General features: G+C 42.9%; 1 protein-coding gene across 9 annotated transcripts in view; it reads left to right on the plus strand.

Moving 5' to 3' along the window:
• The window catches only part of CUZD1 (CUB and zona pellucida like domains 1), a 55,430-nt gene that overhangs the window by 18,605 nt on the left and 14,955 nt on the right, over window positions 1–21,870 (plus strand). The window contains exons 1-3 of one of the 9 annotated variants that reach the window (XM_063617097.1): window positions 9,931–9,950; window positions 11,732–11,858; window positions 12,845–13,047. The exons of 3 other annotated variants lie outside the window; for them this stretch is intronic. In XM_063617097.1, the coding sequence (XP_063473167.1) occupies window positions 11,767–11,858; window positions 12,845–13,037 (285 nt within the window). In that variant the 5' untranslated portion in view covers window positions 9,931–9,950; window positions 11,732–11,766 and the 3' untranslated portion in view covers window positions 13,038–13,047. Of the gene's footprint in view, window positions 1–9,930; window positions 9,951–10,688; window positions 11,054–11,731; window positions 11,859–12,844; window positions 13,048–21,870 lie in introns of those variants that run through there. 5 more of the 9 variants (XM_063617074.1, XM_063617079.1, XM_063617089.1 and 2 more) reach the window with 5 other exon arrangements.

The following is a 21,870-nucleotide window of genomic DNA, read 5'->3' on the forward strand; positions in this document are numbered from 1 at the left end:
GGAGGGCCATTGTGGCTTGAATGTCAATGAAAGGAAGCAAGATGGGAGGTGATGACAGAAAAGAGAGGCAGGTAAATGGTCAGATTATGAAGGTCTGTGTAGGTCAGATAAGGAGTTTGGATTTTACTCTAAGGTCAATGGGTACTGTTAGAGCAGGAAAAATGATACGGCTGACTAGTTTTTAAAGAATGTCCCAGTGGCTCAGGATGTGAGCTCAGCAATGATGTCAATATGTAAAAATTCACTGCTCCTGGGTACCAGCAATGAACAACTGGAATTTGAAACTTGAAAATAATACTGTTTACAATAGCACTAAAAGTTAAAGAAGCATTTAGGTATAAATCTAATAAACTTTGTGTAAGATCTGTATTCTGAGTATTATAAAACGTTGATGGAAATTAAAGAATATCTAAATAAATGGCTATAGTCCATGTTTATGGATAGGAAAATCCACTATTAAGATGTCACTTCTCCCCAATTTGATCTACAGATTCAATGTAGAAAGTTTTTGTAGATAGCTACAAGTTTAGTCTAAAATGTATACGAAGAGGCAAAGGAATTAGAATAGCCAAAACAAACTGAAAAATAACAAAGTTTAAGGACTCACACTATTAATTTTAAGACTTATTTTGAAGCTGCAGTGATCAATGCAGTTTGACATAGATCAGTGGAACAGAATGGAGAGCCCAGAAACAGATACACAAAAACAAGATGATTTTTGAAAAATTTTCAAAGGCAAAGTTTTTATAAACCAATTGGATGTCCATGTGCCAAAAAATGAACCTCAGCATATACCTCATTTACAAAAACTAAAGCAATATTAATTGTAGACCTAAATGTAAAATATAAAACTATAAAACATATAGAAGAAAACAGGAGAAAATCTGTATGACAGTGGGTTTGGCAATGACATTTTAGATATGACAACAAAAATATAATCCATGAATAAAAGGATAAATTGGAATTTATCTAATTAAAAACTTGCTTTATTGAAGACACACTTAAAAGAATGAAAAGAAGGCTGGGCGCGGTGGCTCACGCTTGTAATCCCAGCACTTTGGGAGGCTGAGGCGGGCGGATCACGAGATCAGGAGATCGAGACCACGGTGAAACCCCGTCTCTACTAAAAATACAAAAAATTAGCCGGGCGTGGTGGCGGGCGCCTGTAGTCCCAGCTACTCGGAGAGGCTGAGGCAGGAGAATGGCGTGAACCCGGGAGGCCGAGCTTGCAGTGAGCCGAGATTGCGCCACTGCACTCCAGCCTGGGCGACAGAGCGAGACTCTGTCTCAAAAAAAAAAAAGAATGAAAAGAAAAGCCATAGACTAGGAGAAAATATTTGCAAATCACATATTTCATAAAGGGCTTAGATCCAGAGCATATAAAGAAGGAACTCTAAAAACTGAATAATAAAGTAAATACCTAATTTCAAAAAATAAGCAAAAGAGCTAAAAAGATACTTTATCAAGGAAGTTATCTACCAATAAGCCTATGGATGGCAAATAAGCATATGAAAAGATGCTCAAAATTATTACTAATGAATCAAATAATAACAGCCAGATACCACTTCAGATGTATTAGAATGACAAGCAAGCAAACAAACAAAAAAGTCCTCTGACATTATCAAATGCTGACAAGTAAACATAGCTGCTAGAATTCAATTTCATTGCTAGTGAGAATAAAAAATGATACAACCACTCTGTGAAACAGTTTGGCAGTTTTTTATAAAGTCAGACATACACTGAATACACAACCCAGCAATTCTACCCTTAGGTATTTACCAAATGAACTGAAAACTTACATTCACACAAAAACTGGTATGGGATGTATTATAGCAGCTTTTTTATAATTGTCAAAACCTGGAAATAAATCCACATGTCCTTCAATGTATGAATGGATAAACTGTGGTCCAGTCAAACAACAGAATAGTACTTTACCCTAAAAAGAAACTACCGATATACAAATATTAAATGCATTTTCCTAAGTGCACAACGCCAGGTCCAAAAGGCTAAGTATAATATGATTTAGTTTATATGACAATCTGCAAACCCAAAACAAAAGGATGGAAAATTGATCCGTGGTTGCCAAGTGGTGGCATATAGGGGAGAAGCTGACTGTAGGGGCCACAGAAGGGAACTTTTTAAGGCGATGGAACTGTTCTTTATGGTACTGTTGTGGACAGATACCTGATTCTGTGCATTTGTCAAAACCCATACTACTGTACATCACAAAGAGCAAACTTTACTGTGTGCAAGTTAAAAAAAAAAAAGTCAGACCAAAATGTTGGTGGAAGGGGCTGTGCCAGGACAAAATACAACCTGCCGGGAGTGTTGGCAGCTGATGGCTCTCAGTGCCACTGCTCTCCAGGAATTCAAGACAGTTGTTCACAGGCCCTCCTTGAACAACTCCTCATCCAGTGACTAGTCAATATAGGCATATAAAGGTCTGAGCACACTGCCTCAATGGGGCATCTCGGAAGGGCCAGGCTAGCCTTAAACTCTCTGGGGAGTTGGTGGGAACCTTTTATTGCAGCTGCTTCATAGTTCATTGACTCTTCAGTCCTGCTTCCCTCACCCCTCACAGGGGTGGATTTTGAATACACTCCCCAGGGAGCCTCCTGTACACAAGCCTCTGTGTCAGAGTTTGTTTTCCAGGTTCCTGACCTATGACAGTTGGTACAAGAGTATGTAAGGGAATGGCTCTGCCATTGCACCCTGGCAACCTTGCACCTTTCCACCTTTCTGACCAGGCAAGACAAGGTCTGAACCCTAGTTAATCTGAGGCTTGGTGGAATGCCTTTGATCCTCCAGGATCAAGAAGGATTTGAGAGGCTTGTAAGGAGCTGCTACAAGGCCATCTCTCACTCACCATCTTCTCTTCTCTGGGAGGCTTTAATGAGTCAGTTCCTAATGGCTGCCTCTGTTCTGATAAGGTGTAAAGCTTTCTGCCATGCTTCCATCAGAATACAACTTCAGAATATTAAACCACTTAGCCTTAGTATAGAATTGGCTCCTTAGCAAAAATTATCCCACAACTCACATTGCAGTCATCCAATGTGTTTCATTTGGTGTCATCCTATTTGGAGTGTGGAACAGGGATTGGGGCACCTTTGGCTAATCTCTCTTTCAGTGTCTGAGTACTAAACCTTCTGAATCAAGAAGTGGATTACTGTGTCTTTACCTGTAGAATCAGTCAGTTCTTGCCTTGTCTTATGTGTGCTGTCCACTTCTATCCAAAAGATGCAGAGAGACCAAGGATGGCCAGTTCTGTGGGATCCTGGTTTCCTGAGTCCTGGAAGAGGAACCGCTGATGGAAACCTGAAGTCTGCAAGAAGAAAAAAGCATCTTGCCTAAGGAAATTTAATATATTGCCAGATCCCTAGAGGAACTATGTTCAGATTTTGCTCACAGAAGTCTGTTGCATAACTGCCAGGGAGGGTGGGGTGCCCTGAAGCCTTAGCACGCTCCCTCTGTAGTCTCTGGGGAGCACCAGCCCAAGGGGTACTTCTCGCTGGTACTGGGGACACCATGTTTAGAAGGATTCAGAGGCTCTGTGTGCCCCACAGACAGTAAGGGCTACCTGGGTAACCATTCTCTGTGGTCTTCCCCCAGTTCCTAGAACTTTCCTGCTTCAGGACCCGAAGGTGCACATTCAAGAATGCAGGAGTGATCTGCTGTGGGAACAGGTGTGCATTGAGAGGGATGCACAGGGGCACAGTGACACTCTTTTTTTTATTATTATACTTTAAGTTCTAGGGTACATATGCACAACATGCAGGTTAGTTACATATGTATACATGTGCCATGTTGGTGTGCTGCACCCATTAACTCGTCATTTACATTAGGTATATCTCCTTATGCTATCCCCTCCCTTCCCCCCAACCCACAACAGGCCCCGGTGTGTGATATTTCCCTTCCTGCGTCCATATGTTCTCATTGTTCAATTCTCACCCATGAGTGAGGACTTGTGGTGTTTGGTTTTCTGTCCTTGCGATAGTTTGCTGAGAATGATGGTTTCCAGTTTCATCCATGTCCCTACAAAGGACATGAACTCATCCTTTTTTATGGCTGCATAGTATTCCATGGTGTATATGTGCCACATTGTCTTAATCCAGTCTATCATTGATGGACATTTGGATTGGTTCCAAGTCTTTGCTATTGTGAATAGTGCCGCAACAAACATACGTGTACATGTGTCTTGATAGCAGCAATGATTTATAATCCTTTGGGTATATACCCAGTAATGGGATGGCTGGGTCAAATGGTATTTCTAGTTCTAGATCCTTGAGGAAAGTGACACTCTTAAGTGGTCACCACATGTGAATCGTCAGAGTATTCACAGCCAGCCTTGCCAGTGCCTGAGTAGTTGTCAGGTGGTCAGCAGGCACTGACACGCACTTCCAGCCCATTTGGGGGACATAAAAGTAAACTGATAATGTTTTCTTTTGTTCCTTTTTAAAGCTTCAGTTTGACAGTTTAAGGCCTAGAAATGTGAGTTTGAAGGGTTTGTACTTCCTCAAGCGTTTATAACATTCTTCTTGTCATTAAGGCCTCAAAACTTGACTGGAGGCAAGTTTGAATGATGAGTGCTTTGGAGAACATGACAAAACTAGAGAAATACAAGGAAACAGATACATAAGTACTATAAATACACAAGTACAGCAAAACTGCCTTTGTGGAGCAGAGGTAAAGGTTCCCAGCATTGTATTGATAATTTGAGTTTTATAAATTTATTTAAATGTAATAAGAGAAATGACCAGTTGTGAAGTGTAAATGGGTTAGATAGCAATTCAGTATTTATTGCTGTAAAGACTGACTTATGTAATAGCAAGAAAGAATAGTGAAAATTCAATTGCAGCAAAGCTCGTTGGCTTCATGTTTTGGACCAAAATGGTTCCCTTTTATAAGTGGAACATAGTAACCTCATGGTAGGCAAAGTTCTCTGATGACCCCCAAGATTCCAGCTCCCCCATGCAGATATCCTGTATATTCCCATCCCCTAGAGGGTAGGCTGGACCAGCGAATATGATGGAATGTCACTCTTGTGTCTAGGTTACTAATCAGCTGACTTTGAGCTAATCAAAGTAGAGATTATCTGGGTAGATCTGACCTTATTAGGTGAGCCCTTTTAAAGAAGGTGGGTGGAGCATCAGAGAGAGGCTTTGCTCCTAGCCTGGGAAGGAGAAGTAAACTGCCTTGGAGTGAGAGGGCCTTTGAGTGGGTGGCCTGTAGGAGCTGAGAGTGGCTTTGGGCTATTAGCCAGCAAGAAATAGGAACCTCATTCCTACAATCACAAGCAACCAAATTCTGTTTGTCTCCATCCAGTGAAATGTAAATGCAGGGCTGGGCCTGGCTCTGGGGGCTGGCAGCTTAGGGACATCATGAGGCCACTGGTGTTTAGAGGTGGGAAGTGGAAGGAGGGATATAGTGTCTGAGGGAAGCAGCAGTAACCCAGGGTGATTTTTCTCAGTCCAGGTGAAATGAAGATCGATCTGTAATCACTGTCTACATCTCTTTGCAACATGCAGTGGGTCTGTTCAGGGGAGAGGGGGCTGGAGAAGGAACCTTTGGGGCCAGTGAGGATGCTCTGCAGTCCTGATTTAGGCCGAGGGAAAGAAGAAGAGACCCCTGGAGACTCCCCAGCATGGCTAGACTGAGACTAAGGCCTCAACACACTGGAAGTGGGAAAGATATTCAGATGCTTTTGCTCTCTGGTCTCTCCAGTGTCAAAGGCCGTTCTCACTGGGATTGAGCTGCAGAATCAGGGCTTTATGACCTCCCCCAGGCTGCCCCTTGAAGGCAAGCACTGCTGACTCCCCACGCTGACACTGTCTGCTTCAGCAGGGTCACTCCTTGCTGCAGCAGCCACAGATGGCTCAGGTCAAGAACAGCAGGACAGGGAGCTTGTTTGCTACAGAGGGAACATAATTGGCACTGTCTGCTTAGCTCCTCATAGATGATATTTGGCTTTTCACAAAGTAAGCCACCACAAGTTGGGTGAGACTGCTGGTCTTGGGACAGAGATTGTAGTTGGTTTTGGTCTCTTCCTAGGTGCTGCCCCTGTGCTGATTGTGTCTTCTTGTAATGTGCCATGGCAAAGATATGAGTCACTGAACAATGAGGGACATCCCTTCAAATGGGATACCTGGACACTCTCTGCTTCAGGAGGGGCATTCTTTGCTGTGGCAGCCACATATGGCTCAGGCCAAGAACAGCAGGAGAGGTTGAAAGGCAAAGGAATGTTTGTGTACACTCTTGGCTTTTTTACCTTCTGGCCTGGGGCTATGAGCTTGTAAATAAAATGTTCTCAGCCTGGTGGCTCTGTGTGTCAGCGCTGCCTTGTTGTCACTTTAAATAATTGAGTTTACTATCAGGTGTTTAACTCAGCATGTTAGCTGAGCTCTCCCTCTCTCTGAGGCACTGTAGACTGAAGAAACTGACAAGCTGAATGATCTCCCCTTTCCTGAGCTAGAGAGTACTTGAACTGTTCTCTTTTCCCCTCGCCAGTTGCCTTAGAAATGGTGAGAGGGGAAGACCCTGGAGGATGCCTGACAAGGGGATGTCTGACACATGATAAGGTTGGAGCTCTTTTTGAAATGTTTCTTGCCCTTCCTGGAGCAGAGGAGCCATTATTTATGCAGGTAAAAAAGATGAACTGTTACTTCTCTTGAATCGTGTGAGTATGGAGAAGAATGCCTCCCAAGAAATGAAAGATTGGTTTGACAGACTCAGCCTTGTCACATTTTGTGGAAGTTAAGCCTGTGAGTTAGAGGGCAAATCCCAGAGCCCAGTTCGTGGCAGATTGTGACCTTCCTCATTGTGCCTGCACCTCCGGGGGATCTGCATGGATCACCTAGACAGGCACTGATAAGGTAGAACATGGTAATCCATCACTAAGTTTGCAGTTTTTTCTCTTTGGTTCTTTTAGAACTGATTTTGCAGTCATAAAGTTTGGTGAGGGAAAGACTGGATGGGAATTTCAGAGATGGGAAGAGAGGTGTAATCTGGTTCTGGGACGTATAGTAAAATGTGCCATTTGGATTTTACAAAGACACAGAAACTGTCTTCAAACCTTGGCAGTTCATAAAATCCGATTGCATGTTGTTCACCACAATCTTTATTTCTCTGAGAATAAAGGATTCAGTTAAGGAGATCCTCTCTCTGGGGCAAAACCCAACTCTTCTCATGGCATTTGCCAGGGCCATAGCAAGGTCCCCATCTGCACCAAGAGTCTGAAGGTAAAGATAAGTTTCCCGGGAGCAGAGCAGAAGGAGCTGTGGAGGAGGCACAGAGATGGGAACTGGGTCAAGTAGGGAGCTCACAGGCTTATGTAGTTTCGGATCCAGGATCCTCTGTCACCAGAGATGCAATTTAGCAGGCATCAGGGTGTTTGCAACCATTTGACTCAGGTGTTAGTCACAGGATGGGCAGTTTGCAAATAACTGACTTGGGTGAAAGTCCTTGTGGATGTGAATTACAGAGAATTTCCATAGAGAAAAGGCCAGCCCCTGTATCGGGAATCACATTTTGCAAAGTTGAATTCACTGATTCTGAGCACAGTTGCTGCCTACCTTTTGCCATCTGGAATACATGGCCCCATTCCTCTCAATACTCTTAAGCAGTCACCACATGTGAATCATCAGTGAGATATTGCTTTGAATGAAAACATCAACACAAAAATCAGCCCCTTCCTTAAATGAAATGCAACGGGATTTATTTGCAGATCTTTCAGCTGACAGCCAAAATCACAGCCTTTGAATAATAGAGTTAGGGGGACCAGGAGTGGGGAACAACACATCATTTCAGAAGGTTCAGGAAGGCTGGGGGTGGAAGAGCATTGGACTTTGGAAGCAGGAGATGGAGGGAAGGATTATAGAACCGGGTCCTAGTTTCTTTGCTGCCAGTGACTTGCTGTGTGACCCAAGGGAGTCACCTCCACTCTCCGAGCTTCAGTTTCCTCATCTTTCAAACAGAGGTTTTAGTTACTGCCTCCTGGTTGTCTTCATTACAACTCAGAAAGATATTACTAAAACACATTGGAAGTAGTTAAATGTTGGTGACTTATAAGCAATGTAGAAATTATGCATTCTTTTTAATAAATGAAATAATATTGGTCAGGGTTTAATTGCTATATCTGAGTCACTGCACTGTCTAAATTTAGAAGCTCAGTCAGAGAAAGTGAGTACCAGATTGACAAAATTCAGATTTCAGTCATTGATCATAACATGTGCCAGCACCTAATAGGTTCTAGGTTCTTTGATACCTAGGGTTGCAGAGCTCCTGCCCCCATGGAGCTCACAAACACCTTGAAAAAGCAAACTTTAAATGCACAAGCCCACAGACTATCAAACAGCAATCAAGTAACCACAGAAATAGAGGGAAACCGAGAGATGAAGTAGTCACCCCCATGGGGAGGGTCCACAGTGCCTAGCTCCTTAATGATGACTAAGCTTATTTAGGGTTATATCCCTCTGAACCCGAGTAGGGACTACAGACATCTGCTACCACATCTGGCTAATTTATTTTCATTTTCCTTTTTAAATTTTTTTGTAGAGATAGGGTCTCATCATGTTGCCAAGGCTGATCTCAAACTCCTGGGCTCAATCCAGTCCTCTTGCCCTACCCTCCCAAAGTGCTGGGATTACAGGCATGAACCACTACACCTAGTCAACAATTCAAATTTCCATGTAGGCACAAACAAAGGGCATGGATACATAGGGAGAGGAGCAACTAACACGGGAGGGAGAGAGGCGGAAATCAGTGAAGGTTTTATAAGGACATGGCATTTTATTGAAGTCTTGCAGGATTGGTATTTCAGCAGATAGAGGAGGCGAGGGACAGGGAGGGCCATCTAATCAGGTCAGAGGCATGAAAATACATGGGGTGTGGGGTAATGCAGAGGGAGATAAGGATGGAAAGATGTTATGTTGAGATATGGGCTGGATAACACATGCGAAGGGCCCAGGGTACAAAATTTAAGGAGATACTCATTTTCAGGATTTAGCAAGTGTAGGGTTGGTGCAGAGGCTGTGGCTTTTAAGCAGAGAACTGATTTAAAAACTTCCCATATGGGGGACTTCCACTTATGGGAAGAGATACTTTTTCTTATTCCTAAGTACAACTAAAATCCATGGACATTATACATAAAACAAACATAAGACTTGAATAGGTGGCGAGAAGAAGGAAGGCTAGCTAGGGACCTTGGGATCAAAGTAGTAGCATGGTAGTGAGTTCCGTAAGTTTTGCTTTCTGCCTCAGATTCCTAAACTTGGAGCTGAAGAAGTGAGCAACTTGGAAACACCAATGGGTTCAGACAAAAGAGCCCCAGCAAGAAACTAGTTTTTCTGGCCAAAAGACCAGGAAATGGGCAACTCAACAAGACAGAAAACTTTTAGACAATAGCTTCTGCATTCTAGGCAAACACCGTAGAAAAAACTATGGCCCTATCCCAACTCCACCAGCGAAAACTGAGTAGAGAGCCTAGATGTCTACTGTTACCAAGCTGTAAAGAAGTTTCCTAAAGAAGTTTCCTGGTGTCAGAGAAGGCTGAATAAAGAGCAGAGACTCAACTCTGACCCCTGTGGTATCTCAGTGGAGACCCCTTGGGGAGTCTGGATTTCTTCTCTGACCCAGTAGATAATGGGGCAACTTTCCACTTAACTTCTGGGGTGGCACGAGAGGAGGCCTGGTGAAATTTCATGACTTTTATTATCTCACAGTGGTAATAAGGCCACCTCCACTGCAGTGTCAGTGGAGACTAAAACAGAAAGGAATTTTCCTGTAGTCTTCATTATAAGAACCTGGTGAGCTCCTGGAGATATGACTCATGAAAGTGCGCCCCCACCCAACAAAACAAAACAAAACAAAACAAAACAAAACAAAATTGGGCCCTCAGGAGTTTTTAAATATTCTGCTAGTCCCTATTCATCATCCAGGAAGACATCAGTTACCATGTAAGTGTTCTTACCAGTTGCTGGCTCTGGCAATGTCTTCTGCTCCTAAGCTGGGATTCTCTGTATTTACCTCTCTCTTTAGTTTTGGGGGTGGCTGTTTGCCCTGTGACTTCAATTTTCTGGTTGACTTAAGAGTTGTTGATTCAGCTTTTATTCAGTCACTTTTTTCAGCTTTTTACTTGTTGTGAGGATGGGAATGATGACTCCCAAGCCCTTCACATGTTGGTGCAGAAACCAGAAGTCCTGTGTTCATTTTTACCCATTTTTTTTTTCTTTCTGTATTGCAGTTTGGATAATCTCGACTGTCTTGAAGTTCACTGATTCTTTCTTCTGTCAATCCAAATCTGCTATTAAGCCCTTCTAGTGAATTTTTCATTTCAGTTATTGTAGTTTCCAATGCCATAATTTCTGTTTTGTTCTTTTAATAATTTTTATCTTTATTGGTATTTTTTATGATGAGGCACTATTCTCATATTTTCCTTTAGTTTTTTGGACATGGATTCCTTTGAACATATTTAAAAGACTTTAAAAGTCTTTTCTAGTAGGGCCAATGTCTGGGCTTCTTCCAGAAAAAGTTTTTACTTATTGCTCCCCCACTCCTTTATGGGCCATACTTTCTTATAGGCTTTTTTGAAAACTGGACATTTAAAATAATATAACGTGGCATCTCTGGGAATCAGACTCTTAACTAAAACTTTCCTCTGAGGGAAACAAAGCCTGAAAAGGGGAGATTGAGTATTACATGGCTTAAGAGAGTGTTTAGGCATACCTACTTCCATTGGTGCTAAAATATATCTGGAAGTGGAACGGAATTCAGAACTCCATGAAAGAGAGCTGGTGTCCAGAGCATTGATGTCATACAGCCTGTGTCCTGATTGGCACAGAAGTTGGAACTAGATTGTGGATATCTATTCTGCTAGCTCTGCTAGAAGACTGCTTCTAAAAGCAAGCTCTTCAACTTTGGATGTTAATCATTCGAATTTTCTTTCTCAAATTAAAGGTTTGAGAAATTCCTGATAAGATGTCCTGTTCTCTAAAGTTTACTTTGATTGTAATTTTTTTTTACTGTTGGCTTTCATCCAGCCATGAAGAGTTAGAAGGTGGTAAGTATGCTTTGGCAATCAGATTGTTTATTCTTCTCCCCGACTCACTTTTTCCCAGTTTCAGAAAGTTAAACATTTATTGTCTCAAATTGGATTTCTTGGGAGAATTTAAGATTTAGGAGGAAAAATGTCAGTTGTCAGAGGGAGAATTGTAAAGTTCTTTTCCTAAAACATGCATCATTTACAAAATGGATTTGCATATTCTCAGTATTGTTGGGACAGTAACATTTGGAAACAGTCATTTCCATAGAAGGGCTCTGAGCCTGATATCCAACGAGGGGTCATTTCTGACTCTGAAAATGAGTATAGCTCAGGAGGCCCAGGTGCTGGGGAGTGATGCCATCAGCTCCACTGCAGGCGTGCTTGTTATTTCCAGCTGCACATCACACCTGTTAAAGGGAAAGATTCTTCCCACTGCTTGTCCTGCTGATAGCCTTCTCTCTGGACTTTGCATTTCCATTCCTTTTCATTGACAAACTGACTTTATTTGTTTTCTTTTTTTTCCATCTCTGGGCCAGCTTGGGATCCTAGGCTGCCCTGGGAAGACATTTGTGTTTTACACACATAAGGATCTGTGTTTGGGGTTTCCTCTTCTTCCCCTGACATTGGCATTGCTTAGTGGTTGTGTGGGGAGGGAGACCACACGGGCTCAGTGTTTGCTTGCACTTATCTGCCTAGGTACATCGAAGTCTTTTGACCTCCCTACAGTGATTATGCTTGTCATCGCTTGTGGCATCCTGGTGGCCTTGCTCCTGCTGATAGTTGTCGTGCTCCGTCTTTACTTCAAAATACACAACACACTAACGTGAGTCACATGTTCAAAATAAACAACGAACTAAAGTGAGTCACGTGGGGAAAAGGGGATAACACTCCCTCAGTGGGATACTTGGGCTCCCTGTTGGAGCAAGGTCATTCCTTGCTGCTGTGGCCATACCCTGGGTGAGGGCAAGAAGAACAGGCAGCTTTGTAAAAGCAAAAAGACAGCTGAGGGTAGAGTCTTATTTTTTTCTTCCTGGCTGAGGTTGGTAGAATGTTCTCAGCTTTGGCCTGTGAGCATCAGTGCTGCTTGGCTGTCACTGGACCTCACTAAGTTTACCATCAGGTGTTTAATTCAGCACCTTGGCCAAGCCTCCCTCTGTCCTGGGCACTGTAGGCTGCAGACTCTGTGGGGGAGGCTGCGTGAAAGAGCTCTGCCTTGTGCTCATGTGGAGGACGGGCTGGATTGATCTCTTCTTGCCTGAGTTGGGAGCTCTCAGGGTATTCCTCCATTTGTTTCTGGCGGCCTTGGGGAAAATGACTGGGGCTCTAGATCTCAGGGACAGCTGAACAGTGTGGAAAACTTGGGGGACAGTGGACAAGGGAGGGTAGGTCAGATAAGAGATTATATTTTGAGGAGAAGACCCTTTAAGTACCAGAGAGATTGGTTGTCAGATGCAATTGTGTCCCCATTCTAAGGAGTCCACAGTGGCACATCCCGGAGCCCGGAACACAGCTGATTGCAGCACCTTCCCATCATTCCTGCATCTTGGGGGCCTGCAGTGACCAGCTGGGTGACCTTGCTTGCGAATTCACTCACCCTTACTTTTGTAACCTCAGTTTACATTTATAGCAATCATAGGAGAGGAAAGGATTTGAGAGGAACTTGGGAGGAGGGAGAAAGCTTTAATGTAGGGCTGGTGTTCATGTTTGACTGGCTTCAGCACTAAACTCCCCAGATACCCCCAACAGTTCTAACAAAAGGACTGAGAAGAAAAATTCTAAGCCTGAGCTTTGTGTGTGTCTTTTCTCAAGAGCTGCAAAGGAACCTGAGGCTGTGGCTGTAAAAAATCACAACCCAGACAAGGTGTGGTGGGCCAAGAACAGCCAGGCCAAAACCATTGCCACGGAGTCTTGTCCTGCCCTGCAGTGCTGTGAAGGATGTAGAATGTATGCCAGTTTTGATTCCCTGCCACCTTGCTGTTGTGACATAAATGAGGGCCTCTGACTTGGGAAAGGTGGGCACAAAAATCTTCATGAGCAATACTTCTTAGTAGATTGTTTTGTTATTCAAATCAAGTTCTAGAGTTTTTATGTGAGATGATATAATTTACAGTGTTGTTTTATATACTTTTGAATAAATGTACACTATTAAAAATAATCTTCCTTGCTGCCAATATTTTTTGATGGTTAATTATAAACATCCTTTGTTTATATGTATTTATTACTCACTTTGTTGTTTTTTTTTTTAAGTAAGTTTCGTTTATTAATGTTAGAATTATACATCTAGACTGGATAGATATTAATAGCCTGTGTTACTCCCTTTGGCCAGCTCCCACCCCCATCCTCAGATTCTAATTCACCAATTCAACTCTTGTGAACAACCTGTATGAACTTGGAGGATGTTGTGCTATGTTAAATAAGCCAGGCACAGAAAGATAAATACTGCATGATCTCACTTATATGTGGGAACTTTATTTTTTTTTTAATAGAGACAGAGTTTTGCTCTGTTACCCAGGCTGGAGTACACTGTCACAATCATAGCTCACTGAAGCCTCAGACTCCCGGGCTCAGGTGATCCTCCCAGCTCAACCTCCTGAGTAGCAGTAGCTGGGATTACAGGTGCTTGCCAGCATGCCCGGCTAATTTTTTTTAAAGAGATGGGAGTCTGGCCGGGTGCGGTGGCTCACGCCTGTAATCCCAGCACTTTGGGAGGCTGAGGCGGGCGGATCATGAGGTCAGGAGATCGAGACCACGGTGAAACCCCGTCTCTACTAAAAATACAAAAAAAAATTAGCCGGGCGTGGTGGCGGGCGCCTGTAGTCCCAGCTACTCGGAGAGGCTGAGGCAGGAGAATGGTGTGAACCCCGGGAGGTGGAGCTTGCAGTGAGCCGAGATTGCGCCACTGCACTCCAGCCTGGGCGACAGAGCGAGACTCCGTCTCAAAAAAAAAAAAAAAAAAAGAGATGGGAGTCTGGCTGTGTTGCCCAGGGTGGTCCCAAACTCCTGGCCTCAAGCGAGCATCCTGCCTCAACCTTTCAAAGTGCTGGGACCACAGGTATGAGCCACCACACCCAGCGTTATATGTGGGATATTAAAAACTCAAATCCATAGAAACAGAGAGTAGAAGAGTGGTTATAGCAGCTGGGAGTAGTGAGGGGGTTGAGGATATGTTGGTGAAAGGATACAAAATTTCAGTTTGATAAGAGGAATAAATTCAGGAGATCTGTTGACAATATGGTGATTATAGTTACATATTGTATCCTTGAAAATTGCTAAGAGAATAGATATTAAATGTTCCCACTAGAAAAAAAGATGATAAATATGTGAGATAATGGCTATGTTAATTGGCTTGATTTAGTCATTTCACAATGTATACATATATCAAAAAATCACATTGTACACCATAAATATATATATCAAAACAAAACAACTCATTCTCTAGGCATCTGAAAATGTTCTTCCATTTGCAGATCTAGGATTGTCATTTACTTCTGGGTTCTACACATTTGGCAAGTCAACTTCAGTTAAACATCTACCAATTTCTCCCTATAGGTAGAGAGGAAGAAGAACGTAGACTGGAGAAAGGAAAAAAGAAGGGAACTACTACTATTCATTGAGTTCTTACTATATGTTGAGATACTGTGGTTGCTCTAGAAGCTTTTTTATCTCATGTAATACTGGACTGAGCCAAAACTGTATTTGGATACATTATAGTTTACAGAAATTGTATAACACTATATTATTTCCTTTTGAATTTTTTTTTTTTTAATTATTATTATACTTTAGGGTTTTACGGTACATGTGCACAATGTGCAGGTTTGTTACATATGTATCCATGTGCCATGTTGATTTCCTGCACCCATTAACTCGTCATTTAGCATTAGGTGTATCTCCTAATGCTGTCCCTCCCCCCTACCCCCACCCCACAACAGTCCCCGGAGTGTGATGTTCCCCTTCCTGTGTCCATGAGTTCTCATTGTTCAATTCCCACCTATGAGTGAGAACATGCGGTGTTTGGTTTTTTGTCCTTGCGATAGTTTACTGAGAATGATGTTTTCCAGTTTCATCCATGTCCCTACAAAGGACACGAACTCATCATTTTTTATGGCTGCATAGTATTCCATGGTGTATATGTGCCACATTTTCTTAATCCTGTCTATTGTTGTTGGACATTTGGGTTGGTTCCAACTCTTTGCTATTGTGAATAGTGCCGCAATAAACATACGTGTGCATGTGTCTTTATAGCAGCATGATTTATAGTCCTTTGGGTATATACCCAGTAATGGGATGGCTGGGTCAAATGGTATTTCTAGTTCGAGATCCCTGAGGAATCGCCACACTGACTTCCACAATGGTTGAACTAGTTTACAGTCCCACCAACAGTGTAAAAGTGTTCCTATTTCTCCACATCCTCTCCAGCACCTGTTGTTTCCTGATTTTTTAATGATGGCCATTCTAACTGGTGTGAGACGGTATCTCGCTGTGGTTTTGATTTGCATTTCTCTGATGGCCAGTGATGATGAGCATTTCTTCATGTGTTTTTTGGCTGCATAAATGTCTTCTTTTGAGAAGTGTCTGTTCATGTCCTTTGCCCACTTTTTGATGGGGTTGTTTGTTTTTTTCTTGTAAATTTGTTTGAGTTCATTGTAGATTCTGGATATTAGCCCTTTGTCAGATGAGTAGGTTGCAAAAATTTTCTCCCATTCTGTAGGTTGCCTGTTCACTCTGATGGTAGTTTCTTTTGCTGTGCGGAAGCTCTTTAGTTTAATGAGATCCCATTTGTCAATTTTGGCTTTTGTTGCCATTGCTTTTGGTGTTTTAGACATGAAGTCCTTGCCCATGCCTATGTCCTGAATGGTATTGCCTAGGTTTTCTTGTAGGATTTTAATGGTTTTAGGTCTAACATATAAGTCTTTAATCCATCTTGAATTAATTTTTGTGTAAGGTGTAAGGAAGGGATCCAGTTTCAGCTTTCTACATATGGCTAGCCAGTTTTCCCAGCACCATTTATTAAATAGGGAATCCTTTCCCCATTTCTTGTTTTTGTCAGGTTTGTCAAAGATCAGATAGTTGTAGATATGTGGCATCATTTCTGAGGGCTCTGTTCTGTTCCATTGATCTATGTCTCTGTTGTGGTACCAGTACCATGCTGTTTTGGTTACTGTAGCCTTGTAGTATAGTTTAAAGTCAGGTAGCGTGATGCCTCCAGCTTTGTTCTTTTGGCTTAGGATTGACTTGGCGATGCGGGCTCTTTTTTGGTTCCATATGAACTTTAAAGTAGTTTTTTCCAATTCTGTGAAGAAAGTCATTGGTAGCTTGATGGGGATGGCACTGAATCTATAAATTACCTTGGGCAGTATGGCCATTTTCACGATATTGATTCTTCCAACCCATGAGCATGGAATGTTCTTCCATTTGTTTGTATCCTCTTTTATTTCATTGAGCAGTGGTTTGTAGTTCTCCTTGAAGAGGTCCTTCACATCCCTTGTAAGTTGGATTCCTAGGTATTTTATTCTCTTTGAAGCAATTGTGAATGGGAGTTCACTCATGATTTGGCTCTCTGTTTGTCTGTTGTTGGTGTACAAGAATGCTTGTGATTTTTGTACATTAATTTTGTATCCTGAGACTTTGCTGAAGTTGCTAATCAGCTTAAGGAGATTTTGGGCTGAGACAATGGGGTTTTCTAGATATACAATCATGTCATCTGCAAACAGGGACAATTTGACTTCCTCTTTTCCTAATTGAATACCCTTTATTTCCTTCTCCTGCCTGATTGCTTTGGCCAGAACTTCCAGCACTATGTTGAATAGGAGCAGTGAGAGAGGGCATCCCTGTCTTGTGCCAGTTTTCAGAGGGAATGCTTCCACTTTTTGCCCATTCAGTATGATATTGGCTGTGGGTTTGTCATAGATAGCTCTTATTATTTTGAGATACGTCCCATCAATACCTAATTTATTGAGAGTTTTTAGCATGAAGGGTTGTTGAATTTTGTCAAAGGCCTTTTCTGCATCTATTGAGATAATCATGTGGTTTTTGTCTTTGGTTCTGTTTATATGCTGGATTACATTTATTGATTTGCGTATGTTGAACCAGCCTTGCATCCCAGGGATGAAGCCCACTTGATTATGGTGGATAAGCTTTTTGATGTGCTGCTGGATTCGGTTTGCCAGTATTTTATTGAGGATTTTTGCATCAATGTTCATCAAGGATATTGGTCTGAAATTCTCTTTTTTGGTTATGTCTCTGCCAGGCTTTGGTATCAGGATGATGCTGGCTTCGTAAAATGTGTTAGGGAGGATTCCCTCTTTTTCTATCGATTGGAATAGTTTCAGAAAGAATGGTACCAGTTCCTCCTTGTACCTCTGGTAGAATTCAGCTGTGAATCCATCAGGTCCTGGACTCTTTTTGGTTGGTAAGCTATTGATTATTGCCACAATTTCAGAACCTGTTATTGGTCTATTCAGAGATTCAACTTCCTCCTGGTTTAGTCTTGGGAGGGTGTATTTGTCAAGGAATTTATCCATTTCTTCTAGATTTTCTAGTTTATTTGCATAGAGGTGTTTGTAGTATTCTCTGATGGTAGATTGTATTTCTGTGGGATCGGTGGTGATATCCCCTTTTTCGTTTTTTATTGCATCTATTTGATTCTTCTCTCTTTTCTTCTTTATTAGTCTTGCTAGCGGTCTATAAATTTTGTTGATCTTTTCAAAAAGCCAGCTCCTGGATTCATTAATTTTTTGAAGGGTTTTTTGTGTCTCTATTTCCTTCAGTTCTGCTCTGATTTTAGTTATTTCTAGCCTTCTGCTAGCTTTTGAATGTGTTTGCTCTTGCTTTTCTAGTTCTTTTAATTGTGATATTAGGGTGTCAATTTTGGATCTTTCCTGCTTTCTCTTGTGGGCATTTAGTGCTATAAATTTCCCTCTACACACTGCTTTGAACGTGTCCCACAGATTCTGGTATGTTGTCTTTGTTCTCATTGGTTTCAAAGAACATCTTTATTTCTGCCTTCATTTCATTATGTACCCAATAGTCATTCAGGAGCAGGTTGTTCAGTTTCCATGTAGTTGAGCGGTTTTGAGTGAGTTTCTTAATCCTGAGTTCTAGTTTGATTGCACTGTGGTCTGAGAGACAGTTTGTTATAATTTCTGTTCTTTTACATTTGCTGAGGAGAGCTTTACTTCCAACTATGTGGTCAATTTTGGAATAGGTGTGGTGTGGTGCTGAAAAAAATGTATATTCTGTTGATTTGGGGTGGAGAGTTCTGTAGCTGTCTATTAGGTCCACTTTGTGCAGAGCTGAGTTCAATTCCTGGATATCCTTGTTAACTTTCTGTCTCGTTGATCTGTCTAATGTTGACAGTGGGGTGTTAAAGTCTCCCATTATTATTGTGTGGGAGTTTAAGTCCCTTTGTAGGTCACTGAGGACTTGCTTTATGAATCTGGGTGCTCCTTTGTTGGGTGCATATATATTTAGGATAGTTAGCTCTTCTTGTTGAATTGATCCCTTTACCATTATGTAATGGCCTTCTTTGTCTCTTTTGATCTTTGTTGGTTTAAAGTCTATTTTATCAGAGACTAGGATTGCAACCCCTGCCTTTTTTTGTTTTCCATTTGCTTGATAGATCTTCCTCCATCCCTTTATTTTGAGTCTATGTGTGTCTCTGCACGTGAGATGGGTTTCCTGAATACAGCACACTGATGGGTCCTGACTCCTTATCCAGTTTGCCAGTCTGTGTCTTTTGATTGGAGCATTTAGCCCATTTACATTTAACGTTAATATTGTTATGTGTGAATCTGATCCTGTCATTATGATGTTAGTTGGTTATTTTGCTCGTTAGTTGCTGCAGTTTCTTCCTAGCCTCGATGGTCTTTACAATTTGGCGTGTTTTTGCAGTGGCTGGTACCGGTTGTTCTTTCCATGTTTAGTGCTTCCTTCAGGAGCTCTTTTAGGGCAGGCCTGGTGGTGACAAAATCACTCAGCGTTTGCTTGTCTGTAAAGTATTTTATTTCTCCTTCACTTATGAAGCTTAGTTTGGCGGGATAGGAAATTCTGGGTTGAAAATTCTTTTCTTTAAGAATGTTGAATGTTGGCCCCCACTCTCTTCTGGCTTGTAGAGTTTCTGCTGAGAGATCAGCTGTTAGTCTGATGGGCTTCCCTTTGTGGGTAACCCGACCTTTCTCTCTGGCTGCCCTTAACATTTTTTCCTTCATTTCAGCTTTGGTGAATCTGACAATTATGTGTCTTGGAGTTGCTCTTCTCGAGGAGTATCTTTGTGGCGTTCTCTGTATTTCCTGAATCTGAATGTTGGCCTGCCTTGCTAGATTGGGGAAGTTCTCCTGGATAATATCTTGCAGAGTGTTTTCCAACTTGGTTCCATTCTCCCCATCATTTTCAGGTACACCAATCAGACGTAGGTTTGGTCTTTTCACATAGTCCCAAATTTCTTGGAGGCTTTGTTCATTTCTTTTTATTCTTTTTTCTCTAAACTTCCCTTCTCTCTTCATTTCATTCATTTCATCTTCCATCAGCGATACCCTTTCTTCCAGTTGATCGCATCTGCTACTGAGGCTTCTGCAATCTTCACATAATTCTCGAAACTTGGCTTTCAGCTCCATCAGCTCCTTTAAGCCCTTCTCTCCATTGGTTATTCTAGTTATCCATTCATCTAATTTTTTTTCAAAGTTTTTAACTTCTTTGCTATTGTTTTGAATTTCCTCTCGTAGCTCAGAGTAGTTTGATCGTCTGAAGCCTTCTTCTCTCAACTCGTCAAAGTCATCCTCCATCCAGCTTTGTTCCGTTGCTGGTGAGGAACTGCGTTCCTTTGGAGGAGGAGAGGTGCTCTGTTTTTTAGAGTTTCCAGTTTTTTTGCTCTGTTTTTTCCCCATCTTTGTGGTTTTATCTACTTTTTGTCTTTGATGATGGTGATGTACAGATGGGTTTTTGGTGTGGATATCCTTTCTGTTAGTTAGTTTTCCTTCTACCAGACAGGACCCTCAGCTGCAGGTCTGTTGGAGTTTACTAGAGGTCCACTCCAGACCCTGTTTGGCTGGGTGTCAGCAGCGGTGGCTGCAGAACAGTGGATTTTCGTGAGACCACAAATTCAGCTGTCTGATAGTTCCTCTGAAAGTTTTGTCTCAGAGGAGTACCCGGCTGAATGAGGTGTCAGTCTGTCCCTACTGGGGGGTGCCTCCCAGTTAGGCTGCTCAGGGGTGAGGGACCCACTTTAGGAGGTAGTCTGTCTGTTCTCAGATCTCCAGCTGCGTGCTGGGAGAACCACTACTCTCTTCAAAGCTGTCAGTCAGACAGGGACATTTAAGTCTGTGGAGGTTCTTGCTGAGTTTTTGTTTGTCTGTGCCCTGCCCCCAGAGGTGGAGCCTACAGAGGCAGGCAGGCCTCCTTGAGCTGTGGTGGGCTCCACCCAGTTTGAGCTTCCTGGCTGCTTTGTTTACCTAAGCAAGCCTGGGCAATGGCGGGCGCCCCTCCCCCAGCCTCGCTGCCGCCTTGCAGTTTGATCTCAGACTGCTGTGCTAGCAATCAGCAAGACTCTGTGGGCATAGGACCCTCCGAGCCAGGTGCGGGACACAATCTCCTAGTGTGCCGTTTTCCAGGCCCATTGGAAAAGCGCAGTATTAGGATGGGACTGACCCGATATTCCAGGTGCCGTCTCTTTCCCCTTTCTTTGACTAGGAAAGGGAACTCCCTGACCCCTTGCGCTTCCCGAGTGAGGCAATGCCTCGCCCTGCTTCGGCTCGCGCACAGTGCGCTTCACCGACTGTCCTGAACCCACTGTTAGGCACTCCCTAGTGAGATGAAACCGGTACCTCAAGCAGAAATGCAGAAATCACCCGTCTTCTGTGTCGCTGGGGCTGGGAGCTGGAGACGGGAGCTGTTCCTATTCGGCCATCTTGGCTCCACACCCTTATTACTCACTTTGGAATGTGGGGGACTTAGCTTGTAGCACTGCAACAGAAGAAAGAGAATTGGAATAAAAGTGTCCAGCCCATCTCCCACCCAAGAAGGAAGATGCACACTGTTCTTAGGACATTTCCAATTTCAGCCCAGCTGATCTTTTCCAGCTAGAGTCGTTCATTTAGCTCTCATGAGGGCTTGGATGGTTGACATCCACCGCAGAAAATGGTGTCATGTCCTGATACCTGTCCTGTTGCCCTGTCCATTTATCCAAGACAGTGAGAGAAGCCAGGCAGGACCTCCCTGTGTTAAAGTTGTCTGACCTATGTAAGATAGGCCTGAGCTCAGTGACCTCAAAAGGACCTTTTGAAAACCAGTTTCTTCCTACTGCAATCCCCAGATCTCCAGAGCATGTGGCTGCTTCATGGATTACGGTAACAGTGATGTGTGTTGATCCAGCCATCAACATCTTCAACTGTAACATGAACCACCAGCCAAAGGCCAAAGCCCAGACTCCCTGACCACAACAACAGCTGGCAGGAAGCACCCCTCCCCACTTTACTCCCAGCTGCCTTCTGTTCCAGCTCCTGCCCTTGAACCTCCTGGAACCTCTTTCTAAGTATGATTCCCTATCTGTAACCGCCATGTCCACTCCTCTCATGAACTAAACCCTTGCTTGTGACCATCACATGTATACTGAATGTAAAGAATTATTAGCTAGTAACAGATTTAGTAATCTACTAAAAGGGGGTAAAAAGGAAAACAGAAATCACAAGTGAAGGAAACAGCTGTGACATCTAGGCCCAGAAACGGGCCAGATGTGGGTGGAGGAGCTGCCTGTAGAGGCCGAGCACCTCCTGGAGGCTGAGCCTCCAGCCCCAGCATGCTTGGGAAGAGCCCAAGTCAGGGCCACCTCCAGCTGGAGGTCA

Source organism: Symphalangus syndactylus, chromosome 2 (assembly GCF_028878055.3).
Source record: "Symphalangus syndactylus isolate Jambi chromosome 2, NHGRI_mSymSyn1-v2.1_pri, whole genome shotgun sequence".
NCBI classification, from domain to species: Eukaryota; Metazoa; Chordata; class Mammalia; order Primates; family Hylobatidae; genus Symphalangus; species Symphalangus syndactylus.